This window comes from Theropithecus gelada, chromosome 7a, assembly GCF_003255815.1.
Source record: "Theropithecus gelada isolate Dixy chromosome 7a, Tgel_1.0, whole genome shotgun sequence".
Taxonomy (NCBI): Eukaryota; Metazoa; Chordata; class Mammalia; order Primates; family Cercopithecidae; genus Theropithecus; species Theropithecus gelada.
Genome location: NC_037674.1, coordinates 15,876,460 through 15,892,026, shown reverse-complemented (window position 1 = coordinate 15,892,026; position 15,567 = coordinate 15,876,460). Strand labels below are relative to the sequence as shown.

General features: G+C 48.3%; 1 protein-coding gene and 1 pseudogene across 2 annotated transcripts in view; both read left to right on the top strand.

Annotated features, from left to right (window-relative positions):
- The window catches only part of CCDC32 (coiled-coil domain containing 32), a 36,066-nt gene extending 23,127 nt beyond the window's left edge, over positions 1–12,939 (top strand). The window contains exons 4-5 of one of the 2 annotated variants that reach the window (XM_025390693.1): positions 5,542–5,658; positions 9,811–9,917. In XM_025390693.1, the coding sequence (XP_025246478.1) occupies positions 5,542–5,658; positions 9,811–9,904 (211 nt within the window). In that variant the 3' untranslated portion in view covers positions 9,905–9,917. Of the gene's footprint in view, positions 1–5,541; positions 5,659–9,810; positions 9,918–12,524 lie in introns of those variants that run through there. The other variant, XM_025390698.1, reaches the window with a different exon arrangement.
- Positions 12,409–12,827, top strand: LOC112627947 (annotated as a pseudogene).
- Positions 12,940–15,567: the final 2,628 nt, after the last annotated feature.

Sequence of the window (15,567 nt, the reverse complement as noted above, 5' to 3'; positions counted from 1 at the left end):
AAAGCATCATCTGGGCACCACATTGTAAGAGGATGTTCTGCAGCGAGCAGGTCTATGCAAACCTACCCCTAAAGGCCAAGAGAGCTGAGGGGCCAAAGAAAGAGGCTGACAAGGCCGGGCGCGGTGGTTCATACCTGTAATCCCAGCACTTTGGGAGGCTGAGGCGGGTGGATCACAAGGTCAGGAGTTCGAGACCAGCCTGGCCAATATGGTGAAACTCTGTTTCTACTAAAAATACAAAAATTAGCTGGGTATGGTGGTGTGCACCTGTAATCCCAGATACTTAGGAGGCTGAGGCAGAAGCATCTCTTGAACCCGGGAGGCAGAGGTTGCAGTGAGCCGAGATCATGCCACTGTACTGCAGCCTGGGCGACAGACTGAGGCTCCATCTCAAAAAAAAAAAAAAAAAAAAAAAAGAGGCTAACAGAGTCTAGTTTCTCAGAAAGAAATACTTAATAGCAACTTATGCACAGAAGCCACACCTTGGGTGGTCATGAGGTGGTGGATTTCCATGCCCACCCTCCAGAAAATATCCTTTACATAGCAAGCTTTTAGGGGAAAACATGTGCAGCTGGTCACACCTCAGACTTTATTGTATAAAGTTTCATGACCACTGGGGAGGTCAGATAAGCATCTTTATGAGGGGTTATTTATGCTATAGGCATTCTTTCCTTTTTTCTCGTTCTTTTCCATTTTCTTTTTTTTTTTAGACAGAGTCTGACTCTGTCACCCAGGCTAGAGTGTAATGGCATTATCACAGCTTACTGCAGCCTCAACCTCCCAGGCTCAAGCTATCCTCCCTCCTCAGCCTCCTGAGTTTGCTGGGACTACACGCCTGGCTAATATTTTATTTTATTTTATTTTATTTTTTTAAGAAAAGAGCCGGGCGTGATGGCTCAAGCCTGTAATTCCAGCACTTTGGGAGGCCGAGACGGGCGGATCACGAGGTCAGGAGATCGAGACCATCCTGGCTAACATGGTGAAACCCCATCTGTACTAAAAAACACAAAAAACTAGCCGGGCGAGGTGGCAGGCGCCTATAGTCCCAGCTACTCGGGAGGCTGAGGCAGGAGAATGGCGTAAACCTGGGAGGCGGAGCTTGCAGTGAGCTGAGATCCGGCCACTGCACTCCAGCCCGGGCGGCAGAGCGAGACTCCGTCTCAAAAAAAAAAAAAAAAGAAAAAGAAAAGAAATCTCACTATGTTGCCCAGGCCGGTCTCATACTCCTGGGCTCAAGCAATCCTCCTACCTTGGCCTCCCAAAGTGTTGGCATTACAGGCATGAGCCACCCCACCTGGCCCGGCATCATTTCTTTATGAGGGGTTATCTGTGTTACAGACATTGTTTCTTTTATTTATTTATTTTTGAGATGGAGTTTCTCTCTTGTCGTCCAGGCTGGGGTACAGTACATGATCTTGGCTCACTGCAACCTCCGCCTCCTGGGTTCAAGCGATTCTCCTACCTCAGCCTCCCAAGTAGTTGGGATTACAGGTGCCTGTCACCATGCCTGGCTACTTTTTGTATTTTTAGTAGAGACGGGGTTTCACCACATTGGTCAGGCTGGTCTCGAACTCCTGACCTCAGGTGATCCACCCACCTTGGCCTCCCAAAGTGCTGGGATTACAGGCGTGAGCCACCATGCCCGGCCCAGGCATTGTTTCTTGACCTTGCCACGGGAATGCCTTGAGGAGGATAGCTTGAGCCTGGGAGGCTGATGTATGCAGGAGTCAAACATCAGTCATATGGCAGTTTTGCTTCAAGATGTTGCCACTCTTGCCACGCAACAGGGTCTTTTCCTACGGAGGAACATCGACAAACTGTAATGCTCCCTAGAGGAGGGGTCCAGGGTGAGTAGGCTCAGAAGATCGAGTCATTTGAAGACAGGACAAGACAATAAGATTGTTTTCCATAGAAAAGAGATTTAAGAGAGACCCAGTTGGCTTTAAAATATTTGGAGGAGTATTGGGTAGAAAGCTGAGACACTGAAGTACAAAGGACAAACTAGGGCCGGGCGTGGTGGCTCAAGCCTGTAATCCCAGCACTTTGGGAGGCCGAGACGGGCGGATCACGAGGTCAGGAGATCGAGACCATCCTGGCTAACACGGTGAAACCCCGTCTCTACTAAAAATACAAAATACAAAAAAACTAGCCGGGCGAGGTGGCGGGCGCCTGTAGTCCCAGCTACTCAGGAGGCTGAGGCAGGAGAATGGCATAAACCTGGGAGACAGAGCTTGCAGTGAGCTGAGATCCGGCCACTGTACTCCAGCCTGGGTGACAGAGCGAGACTCCGTCTCAAAAAAAAAAAAAAAAAAAAAAAAAAAAAAAAAAAAAAAAAAAAAAAAGGACAAACTAGGACCAATGGCAGGGAGTTTCAGGAAGACCAATTACCATTCAGTGTTAAGAACTTTCTAATAGCTGTTCAACAACAGGGTGGCCTTGTAAAAGATAGTAATTCTCTGTCACTGGAGGTTTGTAAGTGGATGTCAGAGAGGTTGTAAAGGGGATTCCTGCACTGTGCAGAAAGTTGGATCAGGTCACCCCTAAGGTCCTTTCCAGTTATGAAAATCTGTGGTTGGCCACTGGGGACCTATGGGGGCCTGCTGCTGGTGAGTCAGCCCTGGTCTCCCAAGCATTTGGGAGGGAGAGCTGGTGAGTTCTTTCTCCTTCCTAGATAATAATGACAAACACCTGATCACCTGCCAATCAGTGTTCAGAGGCAGAGCCCTCCCACAGTTCTTATCTTAGCCCAACCCTGAGGGACAGACTCGGGCTGGAAGATGACAAAAAGATTGCTTTTGTGCTATTTTATGTTCTCTGAATGTGTATCATGAGACAAGGGCCTGTACGTAGGTGGCTGATTTTAGGGGGTGAGCAAGAGTGAGGGAGTGAGGAGAATGAGACAGCTCCCTGTGTTGAGTAGGTCCGCTGTGGGTAGTTAGGGCTGTTGCCCTGGGATCACTCTGAGGAGACATAAAGATGACACCTCAGGCTGAGCGCAGTGGCTCACGCCTGTAATCCTAGCAATTTGGGAGGCTGAGGTGGGTGGATCACCTGAGGTCAGGAGTTCAAGACCAGTATGGCCAACGTGGCAAAACCATGTCTCTACTAAAAATACAAAAATTAGCTGGGTGTGGTAGTGTGCGCCCATAGCCCCAGCGACTTGGGAGGATGAGACAGGAGAATTAATTGAACCTGGGAGGTGGAGGTTGCAGTAAGCTGAGATGGAGCCACGGTACTCCAGCCTGGGTGACAGAGCAAGACTCCATCTCAAAAAAAAAAAAAAAAAAAAAAGATTACAGCTCAGAATTTTGCCACTGACTGACAGGGGACATCTGGGTTATAGTTCCACCAATGCTCATCCTTCATTGGTTGAGGTTTGCTCTTTGGAGGTATTAAGTCCCTGCCACTTTCAGGCGGCCCTGCAGGGGCTGAGAAAAACCTCATGCAGAGAAGGAGAGAGGTGGGAAACTGAGCGTGTACCAGAAGCATCCGCTGCAACTGCAACTGGTCACGGAAATGGGCTGGAGGGATGTGAGGCAGCGCGGTGAGCATATGGCACAATCCCTTTCCCGCCCAGGCCAGGATCCGCCTTCCAGGGCTGTGCAGGACCCTTGGTTTTGACATTTTGGCCTTTGTGGCCCAGTGTGGGAAGTGGTTCTTCCCGGGGCAAGTTCAGCCCAGCCTACTCTGAATGTCCACCCACAGCTCTCTTAGGTTCAAGTCTTCTTTCTTGGCCCACCTTCTCACTGGGCTCTCTGGATGGACGGCACCAGGGCAATCGGTGCTTCAGGCTGGCACCTGTTCAACACTCATGTGACCTTGGAACATGGTGACATTAAGGGCACTGACTCTACCGTCCTTCCACAGTGTGGTCAAGGTTAGGACAGGTGAGAGACTGACCCGGCCCCAGAGTTTCCTGTGTTGACAGCCTAATCATTTTCTTTTTTTTTTTTTTGAGACGGAGTCTCACTCTGTCACCCAGGCTGGAGTGCAGTGGCATGATCTCAGCTCACTGCAAGCTCCACCTCCCGGGTTCACGCCATTCTCCTGCCTCAGCCTCCTGAGTAGCTGGGACTACAGGCACCTGCCACCACGCCCAGCTAATTTTTGTATTTTTAGTAGAGACAGGGTTTCATCATGTTGGCCAGGATGGTCTCGATCTCCTGACCTCGTGATGCACCCGCCTTGGCCTCCCAAAGTGCTGGGATTACAGGTGTGAGCCACCACGCCCGGCCAACAGCCTTATCATTTTCTAAGAAGAAAATGCTGGGCTGGGCACGGTGGCTCACACCTGTAATCCCAGCACTTTGGGAGGCCGAGGCGGGTGGATCACCTGAGGTCAGGAGTTCGAGACCAGCCTGGTTAGCATGGTGAAACCCCATCTCCACTAAAAATACAAAAACAATTAGCCAGGCATGGTGGCAGGCGCCAGTAATCCCAGCGACTCAGGAAGCTGAGGTAGGAGAATGACTTGAACCCGGGAGGCGGAGGTTGCAGTGAGCCAAGATCACACCATTGCACTCCAGCGTGGGCAACAGAGTGAGACTCCATCTCAAAAAAAAGAAAAAGAAAAAATGAAAAAAGAAAATGCTAAGAACGACCAAGAATTCAAAGACCTTGAGAAGCCTCCCTCAAAGCCTGGGAGACACTTCAAAGATGGGAAATCATGGCACTGATGTTGGAGGCAGGGTTCCCTGCCAGGCCCTGAAGGCTAATCGAGTTGGCCCAGCCCTCCTGTTACCGCTCCTCTGGCTTGCCCTGGTCAGAGCTCTGAGCCCGCCTCTCTCTTTCCTGATCCCTTCTCCCACCCTCTTGCCCCCACACTCTTGTCTGGTACTCACTGTTCAGTCTGTCTTTTCCCTCCTCTTGCCCGTTCATTATCCTCCAGGGGCTTCATCATCTCTGAGGTTCATGCTTATTTCCTAGATTTTGCCACAATTTGAAAATCAACCCTGCTCAATGTTCCAACGCCTGGGTGAAGTGAGGCTGCGAAGGTATTTATGATGAGTTTGGGGTGACATGGAATCATGGGCAAGGAGCAGGGTGTGTGTGTGTGTGTGTGTGTGTGTGTGTCAACAAAATAACAATCACTGTTATTAGGGGAGGGCCCCTCTTAAGGTGGCAAATGTTGTCCAGCCAGAGGAACAGCCTGGACAGCAAATCAACTCAGACAGACCCTGCCTGACATCTCAGAGAGGATGAGGCCAAGAGAGACCTACTGGGCAAGGAAATTCCCTGGGATGGGAGAGCTGACTGCCCTGGTCTCTGCCTGTTGTCTCTTCCTCTGTCTGGCCTCTCGCTGTGGCGCCACGGGCCCCCGCGTCCCCCGTGCCTCCCTTTGTCTCTTGTCTCTGTCTCAGGCCCCGCTTTGCTTTATTTTTCCTGCAGTCTTGCGCGGCTGAGGCTGTGTCGCCACCTCACTTCCTCGCATCTTCGCACTCTCCTGTCGCACTATGCCTGTCTCTTTGACTGTTAGTGTGTGTGCCTCTGACTGTATCTGTCCATCTTCCTGGTCTCCGTCGGTCTGTCTTATTCCCAAAGGCCCTGTAACTCCAGAACCCCTGGCAGGAGCAGCTTTTCTGAGGATGGGGCGTGGGACAGTCACCAGTGTGCTGAGTGGAGGTGGCGAAGGACATTTCCAGCCCAGCAGTCGTCATGGTAACAGCCAGGGCGGGCCAGGCAGGGATGTGCAGAACCACGCGGGCTTGACCTTTCTGTGGGTGTCAGGTTTGAGCGGGAGCTGGGAAAAAACAGCAACAACTGCTTCTCTCTGGCCCAGCCCTCAGGGCTTCTGGGCCAGGCTGAATGAAGAAAGGGAGAAGCTGAGAAGTGGGAGAGTTGGCGAGACAGACAGGCTTTAGGCAGAGCCAGCTAGAGAACCCATGGGAAGAGGGACAGGCTGGTCACAGGCAGGTCGCTGGCAGTGAGCCGACCTACACCTCAGGCCCCCAGGCAGCAGCGCTCATGGGCGGGTATGAAAGGTCAGTTCCCTATACTCAGAGCTCCCCCAGACTCCTTCAGATCAAATGTCACCTTTTCCATATTGCAAAAGCCTTTATTGCTCTAAGGAAAATATTCTAAATGAAAAATAACCAAATTATTCTTTTAAAAATAGAAATATTATAAATGGAAAAGTTCAAAGAAAATAAAAGGCATTCCTATCCTCCCTCTGCTTCCCCCAGCTCTGAAATTCCTCCACAGTTGCTTCCCATGCCCGCCAGGTCGGAGGAAAGGAAGCGGGATCGGCCGTTGCCTGAATGTGAGGGGGGCCTGGACTGACAGGCTTCCCCCTAATTCGAACCAGTGAAAGAGACTCATTTCCCTCTATGCCCTGTCTTTCTCCTATTGGGGAGGACATACAGGCAACAGGAAGAGGTGCCCACAGATGCCCTGTGACCCCGAGGGAGAGGCGAGGGGTGCAGGGCAGCCTCGGGTGAATTCCATGGAGAACACAGCTTACCGGTGGATCCCATTTCCAGACTTTCAAATCATGGCCATGCAAGAGATCTCCAGCTTTCTGGGACACACTGCTATGGAAAACAAGACCACAGCCTCAGAATAAAAAATGTGGTCTTCTTATTTACAGAAAATCCACCTTCAGGAAAGACATGAAGGGGGCGCTCACCAGCCAACAGGTGGGTAACTTAACACAGCAGCACCACAGGCTTTCTTTTATACGGGAGTACAACCCCGAATCCCCTTGGAGGACTGCCTTCGAGCCGCTCGGACAGGGGAAGGGGACACTTGGCAGGAGAGGGGACCGCAGACCTTGTAGTCATAAGTTAGCATGCTGCTAAAAGACTATTTGAAACGAGTGCTGATTACATATATTTGAAAGTGGTCAGCATTATTGAAGCTCCAGCTTTTTTTTTTTTTTTTTTTGAGACTTTGAGTCTCTCACTCTGCCACCTAGCCTGGAGTGCAGTGGCATCATCTCGGCTCACTGCAACCTCCGCCTCCCAGGTTCAAGCAATTCTCCTGCCTCAGCCTCCCCAGTAGCTGAGATTACAGGTGCCCACTGCCATGCCCGGCTAATTTTTCTATTTTTAGTAGAGACGGGTTTTCACCATGTTGGTCAGGCTGGTCTTGAACTCCTGACCTCAAGTGATCTGCCTGCCTCAGCCTCCCAAAGTGCTGGGATTGCAGGCGTGAGCCACCGCGCCCAGCCAAGATCCAGCATTTTTGAGACTTGAACCTTTCTTTCTCTGACTGACATGTATTGTGAAGCTCAAAATAAGGGTTATGTATTTTGGGAGCTGGTCATCACTCTAGTTCTGCTCCTATAGAGCTATGACTGAACCTCCGGCCTCTTCCCTGGGTTCTGGAAACCTTCAGGTACCTGTGGCCCCCAGAGCAATGGGCAGGAGACAGGAAGGCTTCTGGTGACCCGATGGCCCCACACGAGGCTGGGATCTCGGGACACAGGCACTGCATCATTCACTGTTCACTGTTCCCCTGGATGGGCTTCAGGAGTGGATGAGAGCCCAGGGCCAAGCCCCCTCCTCCTTTGTTCCGCCCAAGCCCCTTCCCTCCAGCTGCCTTTCCTCCTTGAGTCCCTTGAGTCCTCTGTGATCCCCACCTCCAGCTCAGTACCTGGGGCTGGCACCACTCCCCAGGGATCCCGATAAAGTCACAGAGCATCTGCCCAGTGCCTGAGATGGTGTAAGTTGGGGAAGGTGGGTCATCCTGTTAGTCCCTCTTGCCCCACCTGGAGCCTCTGGTGGTCCTTTAGAATTCTGGATTCTCTAGGTTCCTTTCCCTAGACTCCTTCCCTTCTCACTCCACTCATGCTCTGGGCCAGGCCCACCACGTCTCCTGGCAGCCAACTATCTCATGCCAACTGCCTTTGTTCTCTATTCCCTTTGCCAAAACCATATTTTCTGGTGAATCCCTCTTCTACTTCAAGGTTCAGCTCAAGTGCCACCATATAAGTGAAGCTGTCCTCAGTCTACCCTAGATGACTCTGTGGCCCCATGGAACTTTTTCTCGTAGCAGTCATGACTCTGTTTTGACCTCCACCTCTCCACTGGAGAGTGTGTTCTGTGGAATGAACTGGCTCGTAGTGTGACCTGTGAACCTCCAGCACTTGGCTCTGTGTTGCTCATTGAGTATTTGTTCTTGCAGTGGCCCCTCACCAAGAGAGGCCCCCGTTCTGGGATGTGAGCCAGAGAAGGTCCCAGACTCATAACTGCATGTGTCATACTCGCCCTCCACCCAGCTCCCCCTGGCCAGATCACAGCCCCCTCCTGCTGCAGGGCCTGTAGTGCCAGGCTGGTTGCAAGACAGGGGGTCCTCACCTCTGAGACAACCATGGCTTGGCCCATTGGCACCCCACCTGGGATGCAGAATGGAGCAGCAACACCTGGCTGGTGTCTGAACACTATTTCCCCAGCCCTGGGCATCCATCTCCTGTAGCTGTTCTGTCATCCCATGGCTTTACCAAACCCCCTTGCTGCACTGAAGAGCCTGGACAGCAAGTGGGTTCAGAGTGGGAAGAGAGGGCTAAAGGCATCTTCCCTGTCTTCTCTCCCTCCCCTTCCTCCCGGCAGCTGCAGCTGTGCTGCGTGATGTGGAACACAGCACAGTCTTAATTACTGCTCAGCCCTGCTCATTAGTGCCTCTGGAAGGCCAAAAGCCAGAGTTAGGAAGCCTCAATCACAGTGGAGACCCAGGCTGCAGGCCTCCCGGGTGATTGCTAGTCCTGTGTCTCCTGAATTGTGTCTGTGTGACTTGGGACCTCTTTGGGGGAATCCAGCAAAAGACACTCCCCGCAACCGCGAGACTGGGGAAGGGCTGAAGCTGGAGGGAGTCACTGCTGGATTAACCTTCCTCATGCGCAACTCTGATCAAATACCTGTAATGTTTCTCTTGCTGACAGCATAGAGCCTGGAGTCCTTGGCTTAGCAGTCAAGCTCCTCCACAATCTGGTCCCACAGGACTTTCCCAACCTGATTTCCTCCTTCAATCCTGGCAGACAAGGAGGGAAGGTAAAGGCTAGGACCCCTCGTGGGCTCTTACTGGTGTGTGCAGAGCATTTCAGGGACAGAATATGGTGGAACACGTGAAACTCCACTGTGATCAGAGAAAGATGAATGAATGATTAAATAAACCAAATGTGCTCAAATCCCGCACACTGATGACTTCCCTGCTTTTGGAGTGACCTAGCAAGGAGCCTGGTGTGTTGTTCAGCATGCATTTTTTTTTTTTTTGGTTGTGAAAAGGAATAAAGAACCATGAAGTGCCTGAAGACTGAGCGAAAGGAAGCTGAGTAGAGGAGGAGAGAAGGGGCGAGCCTTGAAAACTATAAATCTATAGGCCCAATTTCAATATCTGGAAAAACTCCTTCAAAATATCAATTTGTAAACAGCCTAGATCAAATGAGATAATGCTCATGAAAGCACTTTTTGAACTGCAAAGGGTTAGAAATATAAAGCATTATTCTGTAATATTTCTGTTCAGTGCAGACTTTAAGACAGATGCTATGGGGAGGCTGGAGATTTATAATGGCTCATCACCCATGAGGTGCTCATACAATTTGGGCTGTTTCATTTAATTAGTCATTGCCTCTCATGTAGACTACTGCAGAAGCCTCCTAAGTGGCCTCCCCACCTCTGCATTCTCCCCTGTTCCATTCATCTTATATGCCACCGTCAAGTTAATCTTCCTGATGCACAGCTCTAATCAAATACCTGTAATGATTCTCCTGCTGACTGCACAGAGCCTGGAATCATTGGCTTAGCAGTCAAGACCCTTCACAGTCTGGTCCCCCAGGACTTTCCCAAACTGATTTCCTTCCTTCCATCACGGCAGGCATGGGCTCAGGAAGATCAAGTCACTAAACCCAAGACCACACAGATACCAAGTGGCAGATCATAGAGTCAAACCTTCAGACCCCAACACCTGACTCCAAGACAATTCTGAATCCATCACTTCCTCACTTTGATGGTGCAATGGACTGTGTGTTTGTGTCCCTCTAAAATATACATGTTGAAACACTAATCCTGATGTGATGGTATATGGAGGTGGAACTTTGGGGAGGTAATTATGTCATGAGAGTAGACCCTTTATCAATGGGATTAGTGCCCTTACAAAAAGGGGCCAGAGACCTAGCTAGTTCTCTTCTGCCACGTGAGGATACAATGAGAAGTTGACAGTTGGTGATATGGTTTGGCTGCATCCCAACCCAAGTCTCATCTTGAATTGTAGTTCCCACAATCCCCACATGTGGTGGGAAGGGCCCAGCGGGAGGTAATTGAATCATGGGGGCGGTTTTCCCCATGCTATTCTTGTGATAGTAAGTTCTCACGGGATCTGATGGTTTTAGAAGGGGCTTCCCCCTTCAACTGGCTCTCATTCTTCTCCTTCCTGCTGCCCTGTGAAGAAGAACGTATTTGCTTCCCCTTCTGCCATGAATGTAAGTTTCCTGAGGCCTCCCCAGCCATGCCGAGCTGTGAACCAATTAAACCTCTTTCCTTTATAAATTACCCAGTCTCCGGTATGTTCTTATAGCAGCATGAGAATGGGCTAATACAGTTGGAGACCCAGAAGAGGGCTTTCTCCCAGAACTGGACCCTGCTGGTCCCCAAATCTCAGACTCCAACCTCGGAACTGTGAGAAATAAACCTGACTAAGGTTAGACCTGACTAAGACAAATGGATACTGCTGCAGTGATCTTTCCACATAGAGCCTTTTCTCTTCTTTGCAAAAATTTCCTTAGGACAAATTCCCAGGAGTGGGATTACCAGGTCAAAAGACATTAATATTTTAAATGGCTGTGTGAATTGACATAATGCTTCACAAAAGAACTGGGCTGATTTATATTTTAGCCAATGATGTAGATACATACAAGTTTCACCAGCCCCTCGTGGTACCTTAGCCCTTCTAATGCCTGCTTCCTAATGGCATAGTTAGAATGTATTGAAAAAGACATTTGATTTGTTCATGTGTTATTCAGGGATTGCTTTCATCTCCTCCAAGTCTTTGCTCAAATGTCCTCGGTGTGGTCTACCCCAACTACTCTATTTCAAATGAAAACACTCCCTCCTCCTGCACTTGTTACTCTCCTTATTCTGCTGTTTTTCCATATTATTTGGCATCTTATAATATAATACATACTTTTTTATTTATTATGCATATCCTTTTTAAAAAACGTGCTGAAAACTCTTTATAATAATGGGGGACAATGGCCAGGCATAGTGGCTCACGTCTGTAATCCCAGCACTTTGGGAGACTGAGGTGGGTGGATTACAAGGTCAGCAGTTCGAGACCAGCCTGGCCAATATGGTGAAACCCCGTCTCTACTAAAAACACAAAAATTAGCCGGGTGTGGTAGTGCATGCCTGTAGTCCCAGCTACTCAGGAAGCTGAGGCAGGAGAATCACTTGAACCCAGGAGGCAGAGGTTGCAGTGAGCTGAGATCACGCCACTGCACTCTACGCCACTGCACTGGGCAACAGAGGGAGACTCCATCTTAAAACAAGTGAATAAATAAAATAATAATAATAATGCAGGAAAAGTATGTATAGCAAACTTTCAAAATTTAAACTCCTTCCACATTTAATTCTTCAGCATTATGTATACTTTTGATTGTACATCTCCCGCCGACCACGACCCCTACTAGAATGTAAGTTCCATTTTGTCTATTTAATTTGCTGATGTGTTCCCAAAACTAGAACAGAGCCTGGGGCATAGCAGGATCATGAGGGTCAAACAAGATGATGCCCATATATAGCCTGCGGTGGGCAACACCTGGTACAGAGCTCATGATGAACCAGTATCCTCTTCCTCTTACATGTCCACCAACAGGAGAATATAAATTATGATATATAGTATTATAAATTGGCTAGGTGCGATGGCTCATGCCTGTAATCCCAACACTTTGAGAGGCTGAGGCAGGAGGATTGCTTGAGCACAGGAGTTTGAGACCAGCCTGGGCCACATGGTGAAACCTCCCTCTATAAAAAATACAAAAAAATTAGCCAGGCCTGGTGGCATGCGCCAGCCTGGGGTGGGAGGATCAACTGAATCCGGGAAGTCAAGGCTGCAGTGAGCTGTGATCATGCCACTGCATTCCAGCCTGGGTGACAGAGTGAGACTCTCTCTTTCAAAAAAAAAATCAAGTAAAAAATTAAATTATAAATCATTAAAATAATTACAAAGAATATGCAGCAGTATGGAAAACAGTTTATAACTAATGTTAGGTGAAAAAAAGCAGACTACAAATTTGTCCATGATTACAACTGAGTAAAAATAATTTAAGATCTATACAAAAATAAAGAGAGAAGATGATGGGCTCATAGTGAGGAGCTGTTAAGCAGGGATGAAAACTGATGTGCCCAGAAGCAGATTTTAAAAGCAGATTCTCTTTGAAGCATCTTTTTTCATAACACCTGATAAGCATCTTGCTACATGGCAGTAGCAGCAGTAAGATGGGTGATATCAAAGGGAACTATCTGGAAACATTTATTTTCAATCCAAAATGGAGCCTTATGTTTGCCATAAATCTACATACTCTACTTTTCCAGATGACTACAGTTGCAAAGTAGACTTTGCTTTGACAACTGATGCCAGGACAATAGTATGTTACTATCCTTCTACAGACATCCATATGAACGCACAAAATCTATCCCTTGACCAGATCCTGTGTATAATCATGAAGAAACACACGGTCAAGAGCTGAAAACTAGAGAAGAAAAAAGTGAACAACTTGAGCAAGAACCCCTAATAGAACAACTTAGCAAAATGTTATTTATACTAAGTACAGTTGGTATCTTCGTGGACAGTATCACAGATGTCAGAAGAAACTGAATCCTCCAGAAGACAGATGATATTGAGGTTCTTAGGGAATTAAAGAGAAATATTACCCTCTGCCTCATTTGCCATTGGAGAAAGTGCAATGTGGTATATGCACTAATAATAATAACATATCTTTTCATATTTAAAAAAAAAACCCACAAAATCTTTAGGAGGCTGAGGTGGGTGGACTGCTTGAGTCAGGAGTTTGAGAGCAGCCTGAGCAACATAGACCCCATCTCTAAAAAAAATTAGCCAAGCATGGTGATATGTGCCTGTGGTGCCAGCTACTTGGAAAGCTGAGGTAGGAGGATTGCTTGAGCTCAGGAGGTTGAGGCTGCAGTGAGCGGTGATCATGCCTCTGCCTTCCAGCCTTGGTGACAGAGCAAGACCCTGTCTCAAACAACAACAACAACAAAAAAAATCAAAATCTATGCAAAATTTAAACCCATTCATGTGCTAGTCTTGTGGGAATGAAGATTAATTTACCTAAAAATGCTCCTCTGGTTTCTGTAAATCTTTTTGTTACTTTTTAAAAATATAAATTTGGCCAGGCACGGTGGCTCACACCTGTAATCCCAGCTACTCAGGAGGCTGAAGCAGGAGAATCGCTTGAACCCAGGAGCCGGAGATTGCAGTGAGCCGAGATCCCACCACTGCACTCCAGCCTGGGCAACAGAGTGAGACTCTGTCTCAAAAAAAAAAAAAAAAAAATATATATATATATATATATATAAAATATAAATTTAAGGGATACAGGTGGAGTTTTGTTACATAGATATATTACACAGTGGTGAAGTCTGGGCTTTTAGTGTAGCCATCATCTAAATAATGCACATTGTACCCCCTGATTTCCTATCCTTCACCCACCTCCCACCCTCCTACCCTCCCAAGTCTCCAGTGTCTACTATTCCACACTCTATGTTCATGTGTACACATTATTTAGCTCCCACTTATAAATGAGAACATGTAGTAAAAAATATGGAACACTTCACAAATTTTCATGTCATCTGTATCAGTCCACTATGCATTGCTCTAAAGGAATGTCTGGCCAGGCGCAGTGGCCCATGCCTGCAAACCCAGCACTTTTGAAGGCCGAGATGGGTGGATCGCTTGAGCTCAGGAGTTCAAGACCAGTCTGGGCAACATGGCAAAACCCTGTCTCTACAAAAAATACAAAAATTAGCCGGGCATGGTGGCACACACTTGTAATCCCAGCTACCCAGGAAGCTAAGGTGGGAGGATGACTTGAGCTTGGGAGTCAGATGTTGCAGTGTTCCAAGACTTTGCCTGGGTGACAGAGTGAAACCCTGTCTCAAAAAAAAAAACAAAAACAAAAAACAAAAACAGAAGACCTGAGTGAGACTGGGCAATTTATATATAAAGGAAAGTGGCTGATTTGGCTCATGGTTCTGCAGGCTGTATGAGAAGCATGGCACGAGCATCTGCTGCTGGTGAGGCCTCAGGAAGCTTACAATCATGGTGGAAGGCAAAGCAGACCCAGTGTGTCACGGCAAGAGAGGGACCAAGCAGGAGGGAGAGAGAGAGAGAGAAAGCGGGAGAGCGCAGGTGCCAGGCTCTTTTAAACAACCAGAGAGAGAGAGAGAGAGCTCACGTGAACTCAGAGTGACAGCTCACTCACTACCATGAGGACAGCACCAAGCCATTCATGAGGCAGCCGCTCCCACGACCCAGATATCTCCCATTAGGCCCACCTCCAACATTGGAGGTCACTTTTTTTTTTTTTTGTGATGGAGTTTCGCTCTTGTTGCCCAGGCTGGAGTGCAGTGGCATAATCTTTGCTCATTGCAACCTCCACCTCCCAGGTTCAAGTGATTCTCCTGCCTCAGCCTCTCGAGTAGCTGGGATGACAGGTATGTGCCACCACACCTGACCCAGTTTTTGTATTTTTAGTAGAGATGGGGTTTCACCATGTTGGCCAGGCTGGTCTCGAACTCCTGACCTCAGGTGATCCACCCACCTCAGCCTCCCAAAGTGCTGGGATTACAGGCGTGAGCCACCACGCCCGGCCTGAGGTCACACTTTAACATGAGATTTGGAAGGGACAAAACATCCAAACCATCTGATCATCCTTGCGCAGGGGCTGTGCGAATCTCTGTAGGTTTCAATTTTAGTGCATGCACTGAGGAAGAGAGTACTCGCTTTTTATTCTGATACAATTTCAAATTTACAGAAAAGTTGAATGTACCAGGAATTTCCAAATACTCTTTACCCAGATTCACTGATGTTACCACATTTGCACGTGCTTGCTCTCTCTCTCCCTCTGCTTTTTCTCTCTGCATATAAATGCATTTCCTAAGAATAAACACATAACCAACCAAAGAATAGAATTTCCATTATTTGTACTATTTTCTCATTTAAAAAGGCTGAGGAAATGTGTGTTCTTTTCCTGTGATCCTGGGCCACAATTTCACCAGGTTCAGGATGCAAGGCCCTTTTCTGTATTCTTCGGCCCTCTGTCATCTGAAAACACTGGCAAATCACCACTCCAGTGATGCCGCCATGTGTTAAGCTTCCCTTTAAGACCCCTGGCACAGAGTAGCATATTGTGCACCAAGGCTGTGTGGGAAAAGGGGCTGAGATGAAGCCATCCCTGCAGAGCGGCTGCTTCTCCTGTACGTGTGGGTCCACAGAGGTTTCTGTGACCCTGGAAGCCTGTTCACTTGAGCTGACCTTCACTGGGGAACAGAATCTCCAGAGAAAGGCACTTAGCTGCCTACTGGGTCCCCACCCAGAGACTGCTGAAAATATTTC